This window comes from Microcebus murinus, chromosome 15, assembly GCF_040939455.1.
Source record: "Microcebus murinus isolate Inina chromosome 15, M.murinus_Inina_mat1.0, whole genome shotgun sequence".
In the NCBI taxonomy this organism is placed as follows: Eukaryota; Metazoa; Chordata; class Mammalia; order Primates; family Cheirogaleidae; genus Microcebus; species Microcebus murinus.
The window spans coordinates 28,071,870-28,085,763 of record NC_134118.1 but is presented as its reverse complement, the minus strand read 5'-3'; the positions used below and the strand labels follow the sequence as shown (position 1 = coordinate 28,085,763).

Here is a 13,894-nt window from a genome sequence, read left to right as displayed (position 1 = left end):
TCATGTTCTCAAATCCAACTGGCCCCAGATTCCCACTGATTTTATCTCCTAAATATTTCTCACATGTGTTCTTTCACTTTTAGCAAGCTTTACTTATTTCTTTGCTAAATGGTCTCTGCCACCAGCTGCTTCTGCAACCATCAAGTCATGCCCCAGCTTAAATCATCTAATTGCTCCCCCTCCTGATCCCTAAGTAAAGTGCCAACATTGTCCTTTTTAACCAACATTTTCAGTATCATCCTCTACCTTACACGCTGCGGTAATACTGAGCCATTTGTACTTCTGTGAACATCAGACACTCAACTTCATGCTCCCGACCCACTTCTCATGCCCATGTCCTCTCCATCTGCCTGTTTAAAACTCACCAACCCTTCATATTTCAGCTCAAGTATCTTCTCAACTATAAAGCCCTCTCTTATATCCCTGTCTCTCCAACTCCCCTCACAGCCTGAGTTTGCATTCTTATTTCTATTCCTATAGCAAACTAGGTTTATTTCTAACATAGAACGTAACCCATTGTATTTCCATCAATTATCTATATGCCCAGATCTACTACACTGTGAGCTCTTGAAGATAGTGACTGTTTTTTATCACTTCTTTAAACTTGGTGTCTAGAATGATAGCTGGTGTATCATAAGATACTGAAGAAGTTTGTTGAAAGAGTGAAAAAATAGAAATGGGATAAGACTACCAAAATTTTGAATGTCCTACATCATGCCCATTTGTTCATCTCAAACATTAAAAAGTCCTCAGCATTTGTAGTTATAATGAGTTATTTCTATTTGTATGCATGTACATTTTATGTGGTTTGCTTATTAATACAATATACTTCTCTTGAAGATCTTTCTCATATTTTTAGACTTTCTTATGTGTTGGTTCTGCTTCCTTCATTAAGTATAAACTTGAATAATGGCCTCCTGCCTTTAAAAAGGTTTATAATATCTAGTAGAGGAGATCTGTCATATTATTTTCTACTTGCTGAAGAACATACTTTTAAAAGCTGAATTACCTGTGGGAATGATGAGAGTAAGAATATAGTAACAAGCATTTTTGAAGAGCACATTATTCAGCCATGACAACTTTTGATTCGGGCTTATACTTTGAACAGTTCTCTAAACATTCTTCTTTTTAAAAAGAACTATTTGAAACAAACCAACACACCAAAATAAATAAACTCTTTCCCTTTCATTTCCACTTAAATATAGTAAAGCTATGTTTAGACTTATAACTAGATTTAAAATATTAACCACAAAAAATCAGATAGGAAATGGAAACTTATTTTTTAAAAATATGAGAGGATATTTATCAAAACCATTTTTCAGAGGAGTTTTGATCTACAAAAGGAAAGGATTATGTTGCCTATGTAACAGATTTACATGTAAAATATTATGTGGCCAAAGGAATACATGTTCTCTCTCTCTCTCTCTCTCTCTCTCTCTCTCTCTCTCTCTCTCTATATATATATATATATATATATATATATATAGTGTTGCAAAACTTAAAAATAATATAATTAGATAATCAATGAATTGTTGGTATATTTTTTGACACCTACTTTTCGAAAAGAATGAAATATAATTATGTAGTTATTACCAGCTGCAGGGAAAAGAATTTGCCAGTAACAATGGGAAACTTTATCAATAGTGTTTATTTCTTTTTTTTTTAATATGGAGGGTACACAATGTCTATGATTATCAAATTTTTCTGATGATCCAAAAAGATTATTTTTATGCATAAGTTTGTAATCCATGCTCGTTAATGACACAAAGTCATAGGTATTCAGACCTCTAAGAGGGTTCCAGATCTGAGAGTCAAACATTTATTTTACAAAGAAAGTAAAGACTAAAATATTGAGTGAATTGTCTAAAGCCACACTATTAATTTGACATAAAGCCTGACTGCACAACAGGTGTTCTGATAGCGTCTATTATACAAATATGTGTGTGATGTGTGCTCATACAACTATACACATATGTATCACATATATGTGTATTTTTAACATAGGAATTTACTTTTAAAGAAGAATTGTACATTCTCTCTAGATATCAATCACTATATATTCAATGGTCTAATGGTTAAGGCATCAACAGAAGTGGTGATGATTAAGGAGCACAGTGTTTACCAGAAGAAGCCAATGAAATGTTTATGGTATCCCTGTAGGTTCTCAAAATTATCCTTCAGTTGCTTAGGAAATTGACTCTATGCATACAATACTTTGGGTTAACTTTTAAAAAAATAGCTTTTGTTTCATTAAAAAAATTGCATGCATGTCACAATAATAAAGTAGTTTCTCATTTTAAGTCCTAGATATTGGTATATATATATTAATAACAATTACTATTCCAGAGAAATCAATGCATCAGAGAATATCATAAAAATATTTTTGATAATGTACAGAAATGGTCCTTTCCACATCTTTTAAGTATTTAGCACTTAAATTTACTATGATAGAAAAAAATGGATAAAGAAACATTACTTTCAGCGAATACAATAAAAGTTTTCAGAGAAAAAAATACATAAAGTAACATAATACTATTTTCTCTAGTTTATTTACCCCACTGGTCTTATAACCTAATATAGCAAAATCACATATCATTTGAGATTATTTCCAAGCACTTCAGTAACTGTCCTCCACCAATGGTAGCTGTTATTAAAATGCAACAATAACTTTGACAAGACAACAATCATGTTCCTCAGCAAAATGTTACCCCAGGCATTTTTATGAGAGTGGTTTATTACTCAATTATTTGTCTTAGCAGTCCCAAGTGATCTTTAACTTTCACCTATACAAATAAGCTTTATTTCATAACTGACAACAAACCATGAAAACTGGGAAATAGCGAGTTTAATTTTGTAACATGCATAAAATCCAACTTAATTTCCCAAATGAGCATTTTACAAATAATGAGTAGGAAAAATACATAAAACAGAGGTGGACATTACTATTTCTGTTCCCAAAGATAGTACTACCCCTGCTTGAATGTTACTCCATAAAAGAAAAACAAAATTACTCTCTTATGGTCTACAAAGAGTGGTGATGATCAGTCTTAGAATCCTTCCTAGGAAGTTGAAGGGAAAAGCACTTTTATCTTTATATATTCTCTTTATGGAGCACATTGTTGAAATTTTCAAATGAAACTTCTTTCAAAACAAAGAACTCTTAATAATGAGATCACTCTATGTAGCCTTAATCCTTTATATTGTCATGTGTACTTAAAGAAAAAATTCTGACCTCCTATTTTGAGGCTTATATGTTTGTGGATTCAGAAGAAGGAAAAATGGGTAGGATAATCAGAATCTTCATTTCAGTATCCCCTTGACCTTTTATTTTCAATATTCTAATAACAGTTACTTCAACCTAAAGGTTCATATCATCAAAAGAAAAAAAAATTCATAGAAAAGAAAAAATAAAATTCATTTTGCATTTTTAATATGCAAAAGCCTGTAGCATAGACTAAATTTTAAAAGATAGTCCCAGTAGAGTTCATTTGAAAGTAGTTTTAAAGACAATGCCTATTTGAAGAAAACAGGTTAAGACCTCTGCCAGGGATGGAAGGATAGAAATTTATGTGGCAATGGTAATGTGTTAACTGTAGGGATCATGGAGTTAAGAAAGTCTACCAACTAGGCCTTGTTTTCTCAAGGTCATCCCTTCTTGACATTTCCACCTCTCCTTTCCTTCACTGTGGAATCCTATGGGCCTGCTCAGACTACCAACTGTGCCAAGCTGTTGGGGAGAATATGTTAGTATTTCAGAAATAAAACACAGAAAAATAAAATAAGAATTGTACTTACCTAAAAAGTATTTAAAATCTCTTGGATGACTTTCTAGCTGATGAAATGACACTCTAAACAGATCCCCTGAGTACTGAATGCTGAAATTCAGCAGAAAAGAGGCACAAGAATTTTTCTCTGACCTCTGGGGTAATAGCTGGTGATCCTTACCCCAGAAGTTAGATTTACAAGTCTCCCTGCTCCCAAGGGATACAGTCCTCTTGAGCTCACAGAGCGCCAATCCCACAAGACTGCACTCTTCAGAGGATGTTGTGACTACCACATAATATTTCTCAGTTTTGAAGTGTACCATAAATGCACCCTTTCTCATGGCACAGCTATGTCCAAAAACAATTTCACTCTCTCTCTCCCTCTCTCTTTCTCTCTCTTTCTCTCAGACACTCCTAAAGTACCTGCCACGCAATGATTAGCTAAAAATAAGGCAAACTTGTGCAATATAGATTTGGAAACATTAGGGCTCAAATTATGTTGAGGAACAAGAGGCCAGGTTTTTTCGTATTTGGGGCGTGGGACCTTTTATTTTTGCCTTTTATTTATTTATTACCTATGACAACTCTTTTTAGCCCCTAGTCATCTTTTAGTTGTTGAGTAGAGTTTCCTTTCAACCACACTCCTCAGCCCACGCCCCTTGCCCACACTGTCAGCTACTGCTTCTCACAGTGGGAATCAATCCCTTGTCCTATTCTGCAGGGCGCAACCCCACAGACTCCGTCGCGCCCCCTGAACGCCCAGGTCAACCTCCCCACCTAGAGTTCTTCTTACCTCAAAACGGTGCAAGAAAGAGCAGTGTCCTGTTTGTTTTTTTTATTTTGGGGGGAACAAAGAGAGCTTTGAGGCTTTTTGTCAGGAAGCCTAAGCACTTAGAGAGAAGCCCACCCAACACCCCTTCAAAACTTCCAGTCGCCACACAGGGCTGGGGGCGGGATCAAGTTTTGCCCGTTGAGGTAACTTGGTCACCCTGGAACCAGAGGCCAGGGTGATGGGAAGACACCCTAGGGCCCTGCGGCTTCTCCCTAGGGTCCCCAAACTGCAGCGTAGGTCCTGGGATGCTTCCGGCCGGGGCTCTGGGAGAGGCTGGCGCGGAGCACGCGCTCTGGAGCAGGGTCTCGGGGGTCCCCGGAGCAGTCACGTGTTCCCCGCAAGCGTCTAAAGCCCCCGCGGCTCCCCGCCCGCTCCTCCCCGCCGCCACCTCCTCCCCGCCGCCACCTCCAGGTCGGGCTTCTGCCGCCGCAGCCGCCTCGGGAGCAGGAGCGACCGCGGACGCGTGCCTGGGAGCCGAGGGCCTGCAGCGGCCGGGACGCCCCGAGGTACGGGCGTCGGCCCCTCCCCGCCGCCCCCGTCCGCGCCGGGCGGGCAGACCGAGGGGCCGTGGCGGCGCCCGCGCGGGCTGCGAGCAGCGCGGGGCTCCAGGAGCCCGCACCCTGTCTCGGGTCCCGGCGGGTTGTCGGGGCTCCCGGGAGGGCAGGGTGGGGAGGCCGGAGGAGGCGCGGCTGGAAAAATGGGGGTTAGGTTGGCGGAACCGGCGATCGTCAGGCGTGCAGGGAAAGCGGGAAGGGACTGGCTGAATTCTTCCGTGCCGCGCAGGTCCCTCCAGTCCCCAACTCACCCGGGGGGACAGGGGCGCGGCCGAAACCCCAAGGGATCCGCGCTGGAGCCTCGTCGGGAGCGGGGAGAGGGGGTGGACAAAGCGCCGCGCGCGGCCAGACGAGCCCTGGTGCAGCCCGGCCGGCGTCCGAGCCTGGGGACCCGGGGAGCGCGGAGGCCGGTCCGGGCCAGACCTAGGGGTCTCCGGCGAGCCCCGGGGCGCAGCTCGCGGGCGCCAGCCAGGCGTCCGGAGTCGCGCGGTCCCGCCGCGGACCCGAGGCCGGAGGCGGCTGCGCCCCTAGGTTTGCGCTCCTGTTGGCAAGGTGGCCTCAAGTGACAAATGGGAGCAATAACATACATCCGTAGAACTCGAATTCCAGAAACTGGAATTCTTGTTCTCAAGTTTACAAACCTTTTATCTTCTAAAGGAACTAAGGCATTTTGTTGGACCAAAGCTGAAAAGATTTTGCCACATAGACCATGGAAACAGCCTAAGGCTCTTTCAGCAGAATTTTGCAGCCCGAATGCAATTTAGATTTCAGATTTCTGAAAGGGAAGAGAAACTCTCGCTTAGAACTGGGAAGGGAGGGTGGTGCATCTTGTGTGTTTGTCAGCTAAACAGAGCTTTGTTTATCTTTCAAATACAGGTTTTACCGGATTCTGGCTTTAAGTATAAATGGTGGGAATATTTGGGAACATGAAATCTCGCCTGTGTTCCAGTATCATTATAATTGATAATTTATCATTGCTAGAGAAAAGAATTACACGTATTTTATTCTTTTGTGTGATTGGCATCTTTTGTGAGAAGAGTGATGTACATTTTCATGAGCTAGGAAATTATCCTAACAAAGAAACCTTGTTTAAATATATGTATCAGTATCTCAGTACCCTTTGAGTTCCCTGCATTGCCTCCTATTATTATTTTTAAGAATTATTTACTTTCTTAAAATACTTAAATTCTATCCAGAAGATTTCATTTGTCTAGGTGTCAGATATACACCTAATATAAGAAAATTCCAATAAATATTTACAGACACATTGCTTTATTAGAGTGGCCACAATTTAATGAAGAACTTTTCTTTTTCCACTTTTTTCTCAGAGAATTAAAGTTCATTGTCTCAGCCTGGAAATCAGGTGTTGGGAGATACAATTACATACAAAATAAAAGAAAAAAATATAGTAATTAGGTACAACAAAGTTTCACACAGTCCAGATCAGATTTCTTGTCAAATAGTATTCCATTTTTAAAACATTCTTTCTTTGGCTATATTTCATAATTTCTTAGTAATCTGAGTTGAAATAAGCTTCATGTGTCATTACTTTTATTATGTATAAACTACATAATAAATACATTACATAAAATGGTACAGTGTTCATAGTAGCACCTGTTGAATAGCAGAGAATTATTGAGCATTTACATTTCCAGCGTAGGTTTGCTTATTGTGTTTTTCAGGAAAAAGGAAGTGAAGGGGTAAGTTTAAAAAAATAAATTTTTCATTTTTTTTTTTTTCATTTCAGAGTTGTTACTCTACCTTAAATTTTCAAATTTAAAACAGAAGACCTAAATCTTTTTGGACAAGATTCTCCTAATATTTAAACTATTCCCTGGCTGCAAGGAGGCACTTTTACAAAAACTGCTTAACATGTCCACACCCCCTTTTCCATTTGCAATAGCTACTATTTAGTTGTGAGAAGAAACTATTCATTGGAGCAAAGATTGACAGAATGCTCATTTTGTGCAGAGTACCATATTAGGTCATGTGTGTGTGTGTTTGTGTGGTGGGGCTAGAGGGAGAGCAGGAGAAAGTTGACTACAGTCACAGCAAAATAAAATGAATAAATGAATGTTGAATGAATGAATAAATGCTAGGTGAGAGAATAAAAAGATAGTTTACTAATCGATGTATGAAGAGCTACATAAGTATTCATTATATTCAGCAACAGTGCAAGTGTCCATGCTGTAGTGAAAGAGTGTATCACTGGCAGTTAGGAGAATGCCATTCATTCATTCATTCATTATCCATTTAAGGCCTTTTATATCTCAATCTGTAGTTACTCACTGTATGACTTCGAATTAATCCCTCATAGGTATTCCTTGCATAGTACCTTGTATTATATTAGTCATCTTTATGTCATCAGAGTAGAACAGAGCACCTAGCATATTATATGTTCAATAAATGCTTATTGAATGAATAAAGGAACAACTACTTTTCTCAGCTATTTATTAATGAAAGGGTTCTGTCTTTTAAAATTATTTGTAAATTATTTGCTTTCTTAAAATACTCACATGATTTAGGGAATGAAAGAAATGTTCTCAGTTTTTCTCCTGTGTCCAATGAATACTCAGGATGGAATTTCCTTCATCTACTTGCTAAGGAGACAGTGGTTTTCATAATTTAATGAAGTCAATATTTATGTGCACATATTTAAAATAGAAATGTTTTAGTAACAAACTGCAGACCTACTTTTCATTTAAATAAAAACATATGTTGTAAATATTTTTGCAATTTTAATTTCATGTTTCTTATGTGATAGCCTTTATCAATGAAGATTAAATTAAAATTTTTAAGTGCTACGCTATCATTGTCTATGTGAGCGTCTTCTCCTCATTTAATTTTAGGGCCATTTAAAGCTTCTCTAATTTCAGTGATTCACTATATATGTGTATATAAACATGCATATGCACATATATGTGTGTACAAACACACATATAGTCATACTCTATCCTGAATTTGCTCATATTCCCAGTATGATTCATTTCTGTTATTCTGAAGCTGTGGAAATTAAACTATTTTTCTATAATGATTAGCAACAAATATTAACTTAGCATCCACTATGTATAATATACTCTATTAAGTATCATCACTACCATGAAAATAATTAAGACTTTCCCCTTAACTCCACTAGAATCTAATAGAGAGGTATGGACATATATGTTTTAGAAAATCTGAATGTTAGACTAAAAACCACATTTTTTCTATCACTACAAATTGTGCTGCATTTCCTCTTTCTTCAAGTTTTGGATAGCAATTTTACTCTTAGATAAGTGTCATCCACAGTTACATAACCTAAGAAAGCACAGAGCATTGTAGAAGGAGCTAATTTCTTTCTTGTCCTTGCCTTGGTAGTAGAATAAAAGGCAACATCTGACTTACCACAAAGTTAGGAGTAAAGGATTGATTTGAGAAAGTGAATCAAAAGAACAACTAAGCAGGATTATAGTGACAAATGGCCTATACATGTTATAGATATAAACAGGGCCATGAACAAGCTAGATCCAGCCAGGGGGTTATCAGAACTCAGGAAATTAGGCAGAAACATCAGTCAAAGCTGCTTTGATTAGAAGCTCACTGACCTATACAGGGTAGTTCCTGGGAAGCTATTTACTGGTAATATGATGAATAAGATGATTCAGTACGCCATGTGAGTCACTTTTGTACCAGTTATTCTTTTTCACTTGAGGCAATATCAAGATAAATTGGTTTTTTTGTTGTTGTTCTTTTGTGTGTGTTTTTTTTGAGACAGAGTCTTGCTCTGTTGCCAAGGCTAGAGTGCTGTGGCATCAGTCCTAGCACACAACAACCTTAAACTCCTGGGCTCAGGTGATCCTCCTGTCTCAGCCTCTTGAGTAGCTGGGACTACAAGAGCTCACCATCATGAGCAGCTAATTTTTTATTTCTATTTTTAATTGGCTGGCTAATTTTTTCTATTTTTAGTAGAGATGGGGTCTCACTCTTACTCTGGCTGGTCTCAAACTCCTGACCTCAAGCTATCCTCCTGCCTCGGCCTCCCAGAGTGCTAGGATTACAGGCGTGAGCCACCACGCCTGCCAAGGTAAATTGTTGGTTAGGATCTAAGAATGAATGAATATGATCCTGAGCTTTTGAAATAATTTATGTTTAAAAGGATTTAATTAGCTTCCAGAAAGTAATTCAGTCTACATAGAATCAATTGTAGAAATTGTGAGAAACTTTCAACGTTCCTCATAGCACAGTGATGATTACATCATCCTTTTTGAAACTTGCTCTATATAAAACTGAAGTTAAACTTATATATAATGAATGTGTGTACACAATAGGATTTCCTATTTGGAAATTTATTGGACCAGGACCTGTAAGTTCCTCATATATTGAAGATAGTAGTGTTTTCTATTAATTTAAATACTTATGTATTTTACAGCTTTGAGTATAATTATTTAACTATATGTCTAGAATAAGTAGAAAATGTATATCGATATATAGTAAAAGTGTTTTTTTAGCTACATATATATCAAGATCTCTCTAACAATGTATATTCATCAGAATTAATTAACTATTACTGTCTTGAGTTTTCCGTAGGAAATTCTTGTTAAAAAAAATAAAAGTGCTTATTTTTTCTAAGAGGAGGAGGGGTTCCTTTGTCTCCTCTTCTTGATATGTTATAAGCCAGCTGTCCTCAACCTTTTTGGCACCAGGGACTGATTTCATGGAAGACAATTTTCCCATGGACTGGTGGGGGGGTGATCTCTGTATGATTCAAGTGCGTTACATTTATTGTATAGTCAAACTTCTCTGCTAATTGGAATCTGTATTTGCAGCTGCTCCCCAGCACTAGCATCACCGCCTCAGCTCCACCTCAGATCATCAGGCATTAGATTCTCATAAGGATCACGCAACCTAGATCCCTCGCATGTGCAGTTTACAGCAGGCTTCATGCTCCTATGATAATCTAACGCTGCCGCTGATCTGACCAGAGGCGGAGCTCAGGTGGTGATGCAAGTCTTGGGGAGTAGATATAAATACAGATGACGCTTGGCTTGCTAGCCCACTGCTCACCTCCTGCTGTGCAGCCCAGTTCCTTACAGGCCATGGACTGATACCTGTCTGTGGTCCGGAGGTTTGGGACTGCAGTTGTAGGCACTTTAGTGCTTCATCTGGCAGTACCATCAAATCTCTAATATGTAGAGGCAAATAAGTAGTGGTATTGTGGTGTGGCATTAATTTAATTTGAAATGAAAAAAACTTATTTTGAGGAATTATATTAGTATCACTTCTACATTTAATTTTGAGATGCAATGTTTTCAAATTCATTAACTCTTTTTTTAGCTGAAGCATATATACAACTTATGAATTGAAAAATAAACAGGTGAATTTTATCTTTAAAAACACCAACAGCAAGCACTGCTGGCCATTCAGTGGTTGTCCTAATCCATGATAATCTGGCACATCTCACAAGACGGAGAACTGATCATGGAATGATTTTGTCATCCAGCATATGTCTATATAATCAACGATACAGCTTGATAAACATTTATTGAGTGCCTAGTACATACACCTATGTCCTGGTGTAGTGTTCTACACTTGAGGAGCTTAGATTTTGAACACTATCTAAACTAGATTATATTTAGTTCTCTAAGTTTTTGTTCAAATTTTGTATTCTCTCATAAATATTTATTTAACAGCTGTAGTGAAGTTACTATGTCATGTATAGTGATGGATACCACTGTGAGTAAGAGACAGTTTCTCCTTTTCCATTGCTAATAAATAAGGTACATAGGTAGACATTATAATTGCAATAAAAGCAGATTGTGACTTGTAGCGTCAGGCAACTATAAACAAAGCATTATGGGAGTTCTGGAAAGGGGATCACATCCAATTGAGTTGACCAGGGAACCCTTGAGGACAGATGACTTTTAAATTTGCCTTGTTTCAGGTAGAAATGGAAGGAATTCTTAAGGTAAGTTTACGTGACTACACTATGTACCAGGTATCTTGACTAGAAAATAATATTAATGAGCTATTATAAATTATGTATCTTGATGTTCTTATCGACATTTGCCTTTTCCTTTCTTCACATTATTTACCCACCCCAGAAATTTAAAAAATAAGATCAGCTACTTTAACACAAGTTAATTCAACACAGAAGTTATAGAATTAAACCGACTATAATTGTCATTGGCTGATATTTGCACTGCATTTGGAACCAACTAAAGACCTCACAAACTTTCTTAGATGATTAAAAAGGTGATGGGAACTAATTATAAGATTTAGTTTCCCTCTGAATAGATTAAAATGGTAGTGCAATTTTTTTCACATTGCTAACAAATGTCTTTTTATCTCAAGCAGGACTATAATATGGATTTAGAGCTCAAGGAGTATTATAACAAGACACTTTCTGCAGAGAATGATACTACTGCCACTCGGAATTCTGATTTTCCAGTCTGGGATGACTATAAAAGCAGTGTAGATGACTTACAGTATTTTCTGATTGGACTCTATACATTTGTAAGTCTTCTTGGTTTTATGGGGAATCTACTTATTTTAATGGCTCTCATGAAAAAGCGTAATCAGAAGACTACAGTAAATTTCCTCATAGGAAATCTGGCTTTTTCTGATATCTTGGTTGTGCTATTTTGCTCACCTTTCACACTGACTTCTGTCTTGCTGGATCAGTGGATGTTTGGCAAAGTCATGTGCCATATTATGCCTTTCCTTCAATGTGTGTCAGTTTTGGTTTCAACTTTAATTTTAATATCAATTGCCATTGTCAGGTATCATATGATAAAACATCCTATATCTAATAATTTAACAGCAAATCATGGCTACTTTCTGATAGCTACTGTCTGGACACTAGGTTTTGCAATTTGTTCTCCACTTCCTGTGTTTCACAGTCTTGTAGAACTTCAGGAAACATTTGGTTCAGCGTTGCTGAGCAGCAGGTATTTATGTGTTGAATCATGGCCATCTGATTCATACAGAATTGCCTTTACTATCTCTTTGTTGCTGGTTCAGTATATTTTGCCCTTAGTTTGTCTAACTGTAAGTCATACCAGTGTCTGCAGGAGTGTAAGCTGCGGATTGTCCAACAAAGAAAACAAACTTGAAGAAAAGGAGATGATCAACTTAACTCTGCATCCCTCCAAAAAAAGTGGACCTCAGGTGAAACTCTCCAGCAGCCATAAATGGAGTTATTCATTCATCAGAAAGCACAGAAGAAGATACAGCAAGAAGACGGCATGTGTATTACCTGCTCCAGTAAGACCTGCTCAAGAGAACCATTTGAGAACACTTCCAGAAAACTTTGGCTCTGGGAAAAGTCAACCCTCTTCATCCAGTAAGTTCATACCAGGGGTCCCCATTTGCTTTGAGATGAAACCTGAAGAAAACTCAGATGCTCATGAAATGAGAGTAAAACGTTCTGTCACAAGAATAAAAAAGAGATCTCGAAGTGTTTTCTATAGGCTCACCATATTGATATTAGTGTTTGCTGTTAGTTGGATGCCACTACACCTTTTCCATGTGGTAACTGACTTTAATGATAACCTTATTTCAAATAGGCATTTCAAGTTGGTGTACTGCATTTGTCATTTGTTGGGCATGATGTCCTGTTGTCTTAATCCAATTCTGTATGGATTTCTTAATAATGGAATTAAAGCTGACTTAATGTCCCTTATACACTGTATTCATATGTCATAGTTCTCACTGTTTACCAAGAAAAGAAAAAATATTGGAGTCATCTAAGATATATTCGTGATAACTATGTCTGTATAATAAATAGAAATTTTGTTAATATATGGAATTCAATTTATGTGAAAGAGTTCAGGATTTGAATGTCAGTTCATAATATATGGAAGATAATTTTAATATGATTAATTTATTTAATTGTAGAATCAGTGTCAATCTAATCTCTAGCTTTATTTTTAAAGATAGTATTATCTTCTATTTCATGTTGTCTTGTAACAAATGAATTGTATTTTTTGCTTAAAATAAAAGTTATATTTAACCAACTCAGTATTTTTGTCCAAGAATATAACAATAAGAAAAAATATTTTCTTTGAGAATATTTAATTTCAAATTTAAGAAATTTCTATTATCTATCTGTCTTCGTTTCTACTCCACAGGAGCTTCTTAATTTTTCTATTTTGAAAATACAGAAAACATTTAGTATGCCCAGAAAATCATAACTAAATGACAGAGGTATGCCCAAATTATGATTATAATTTAACATTGAGTACAGTTTTGAAATTCCTACAGGAAAATGCCCATCTCCTATTATTGGGAATTGGTCAAATTGTCATTGTAACTCCACTCTCCTAGTAATACACAATTAAATTAATTATTCTTAACCAAATAAGAATAGGTCTTAAATAATTTCTACACTTACACCACAATATTAAACTGTAACGCCTACAGTGCCTGCAGGAGTATAAGCTGCCTCCAACAAAGAATACCAACTGGAAGAAAATGAGATGATCAAGTTAACACTTCATCCAGCCAAAAAGAGTGTGCCTCACATGAAACTTTCCAGCAGCCATAAATGGAATTAATTAAACACTACCAAATGAAGGTTATTTTCATATACACTTTTTATAAAACATGAAGTGTAAATGGTATCCGTATTTCCAGTTATTAAATAATTTCACAGAATATTAAAATGTGCACACATAATAAAGTTAATTTTTTTGGTCGCAATGTAGAATGATTAATATACTTTATGCTATTTCAATACTGAAGTCTCATATGCTATCTTACTAAAT

General features: G+C 37.1%; 2 protein-coding genes across 2 annotated transcripts; both read left to right on the top strand.

The window, feature by feature from the left end:
• Positions 1–4,983: 4,983 nt before the first annotated feature.
• NPY5R (neuropeptide Y receptor Y5) lies at positions 4,984–13,091 on the top strand. Its single transcript, XM_012735591.3, has 2 exons — positions 4,984–5,102; positions 11,484–13,091. Exon 2 carries the CDS (start codon positions 11,493–11,495, stop codon positions 12,831–12,833), a length of 1,341 nt encoding a protein of 446 aa, XP_012591045.3. The 5' UTR covers positions 4,984–5,102; positions 11,484–11,492; the 3' UTR covers positions 12,834–13,091.
• On the top strand, positions 5,205–6,636 carry LOC105854958 (uncharacterized). Its single transcript, XM_012735597.2, has one exon. The coding sequence runs from the start codon at positions 5,294–5,296 to the stop codon at positions 5,714–5,716; it is 423 nt and encodes a 140-aa protein (XP_012591051.1). The 5' UTR covers positions 5,205–5,293; the 3' UTR covers positions 5,717–6,636.
• Positions 13,092–13,894: the final 803 nt, after the last annotated feature.

Coding starts and splice junctions, on each gene's coding strand:
- LOC105854958 (XM_012735597.2), top strand. CDS start 5,294: ATGGGGGTTAGGTTGGCGGAACCGGCGATCGTCAGGCGTGCAGGGAAA.
- NPY5R (XM_012735591.3), top strand. CDS start 11,493: ATGGATTTAGAGCTCAAGGAGTATTATAACAAGACACTTTCTGCAGAG.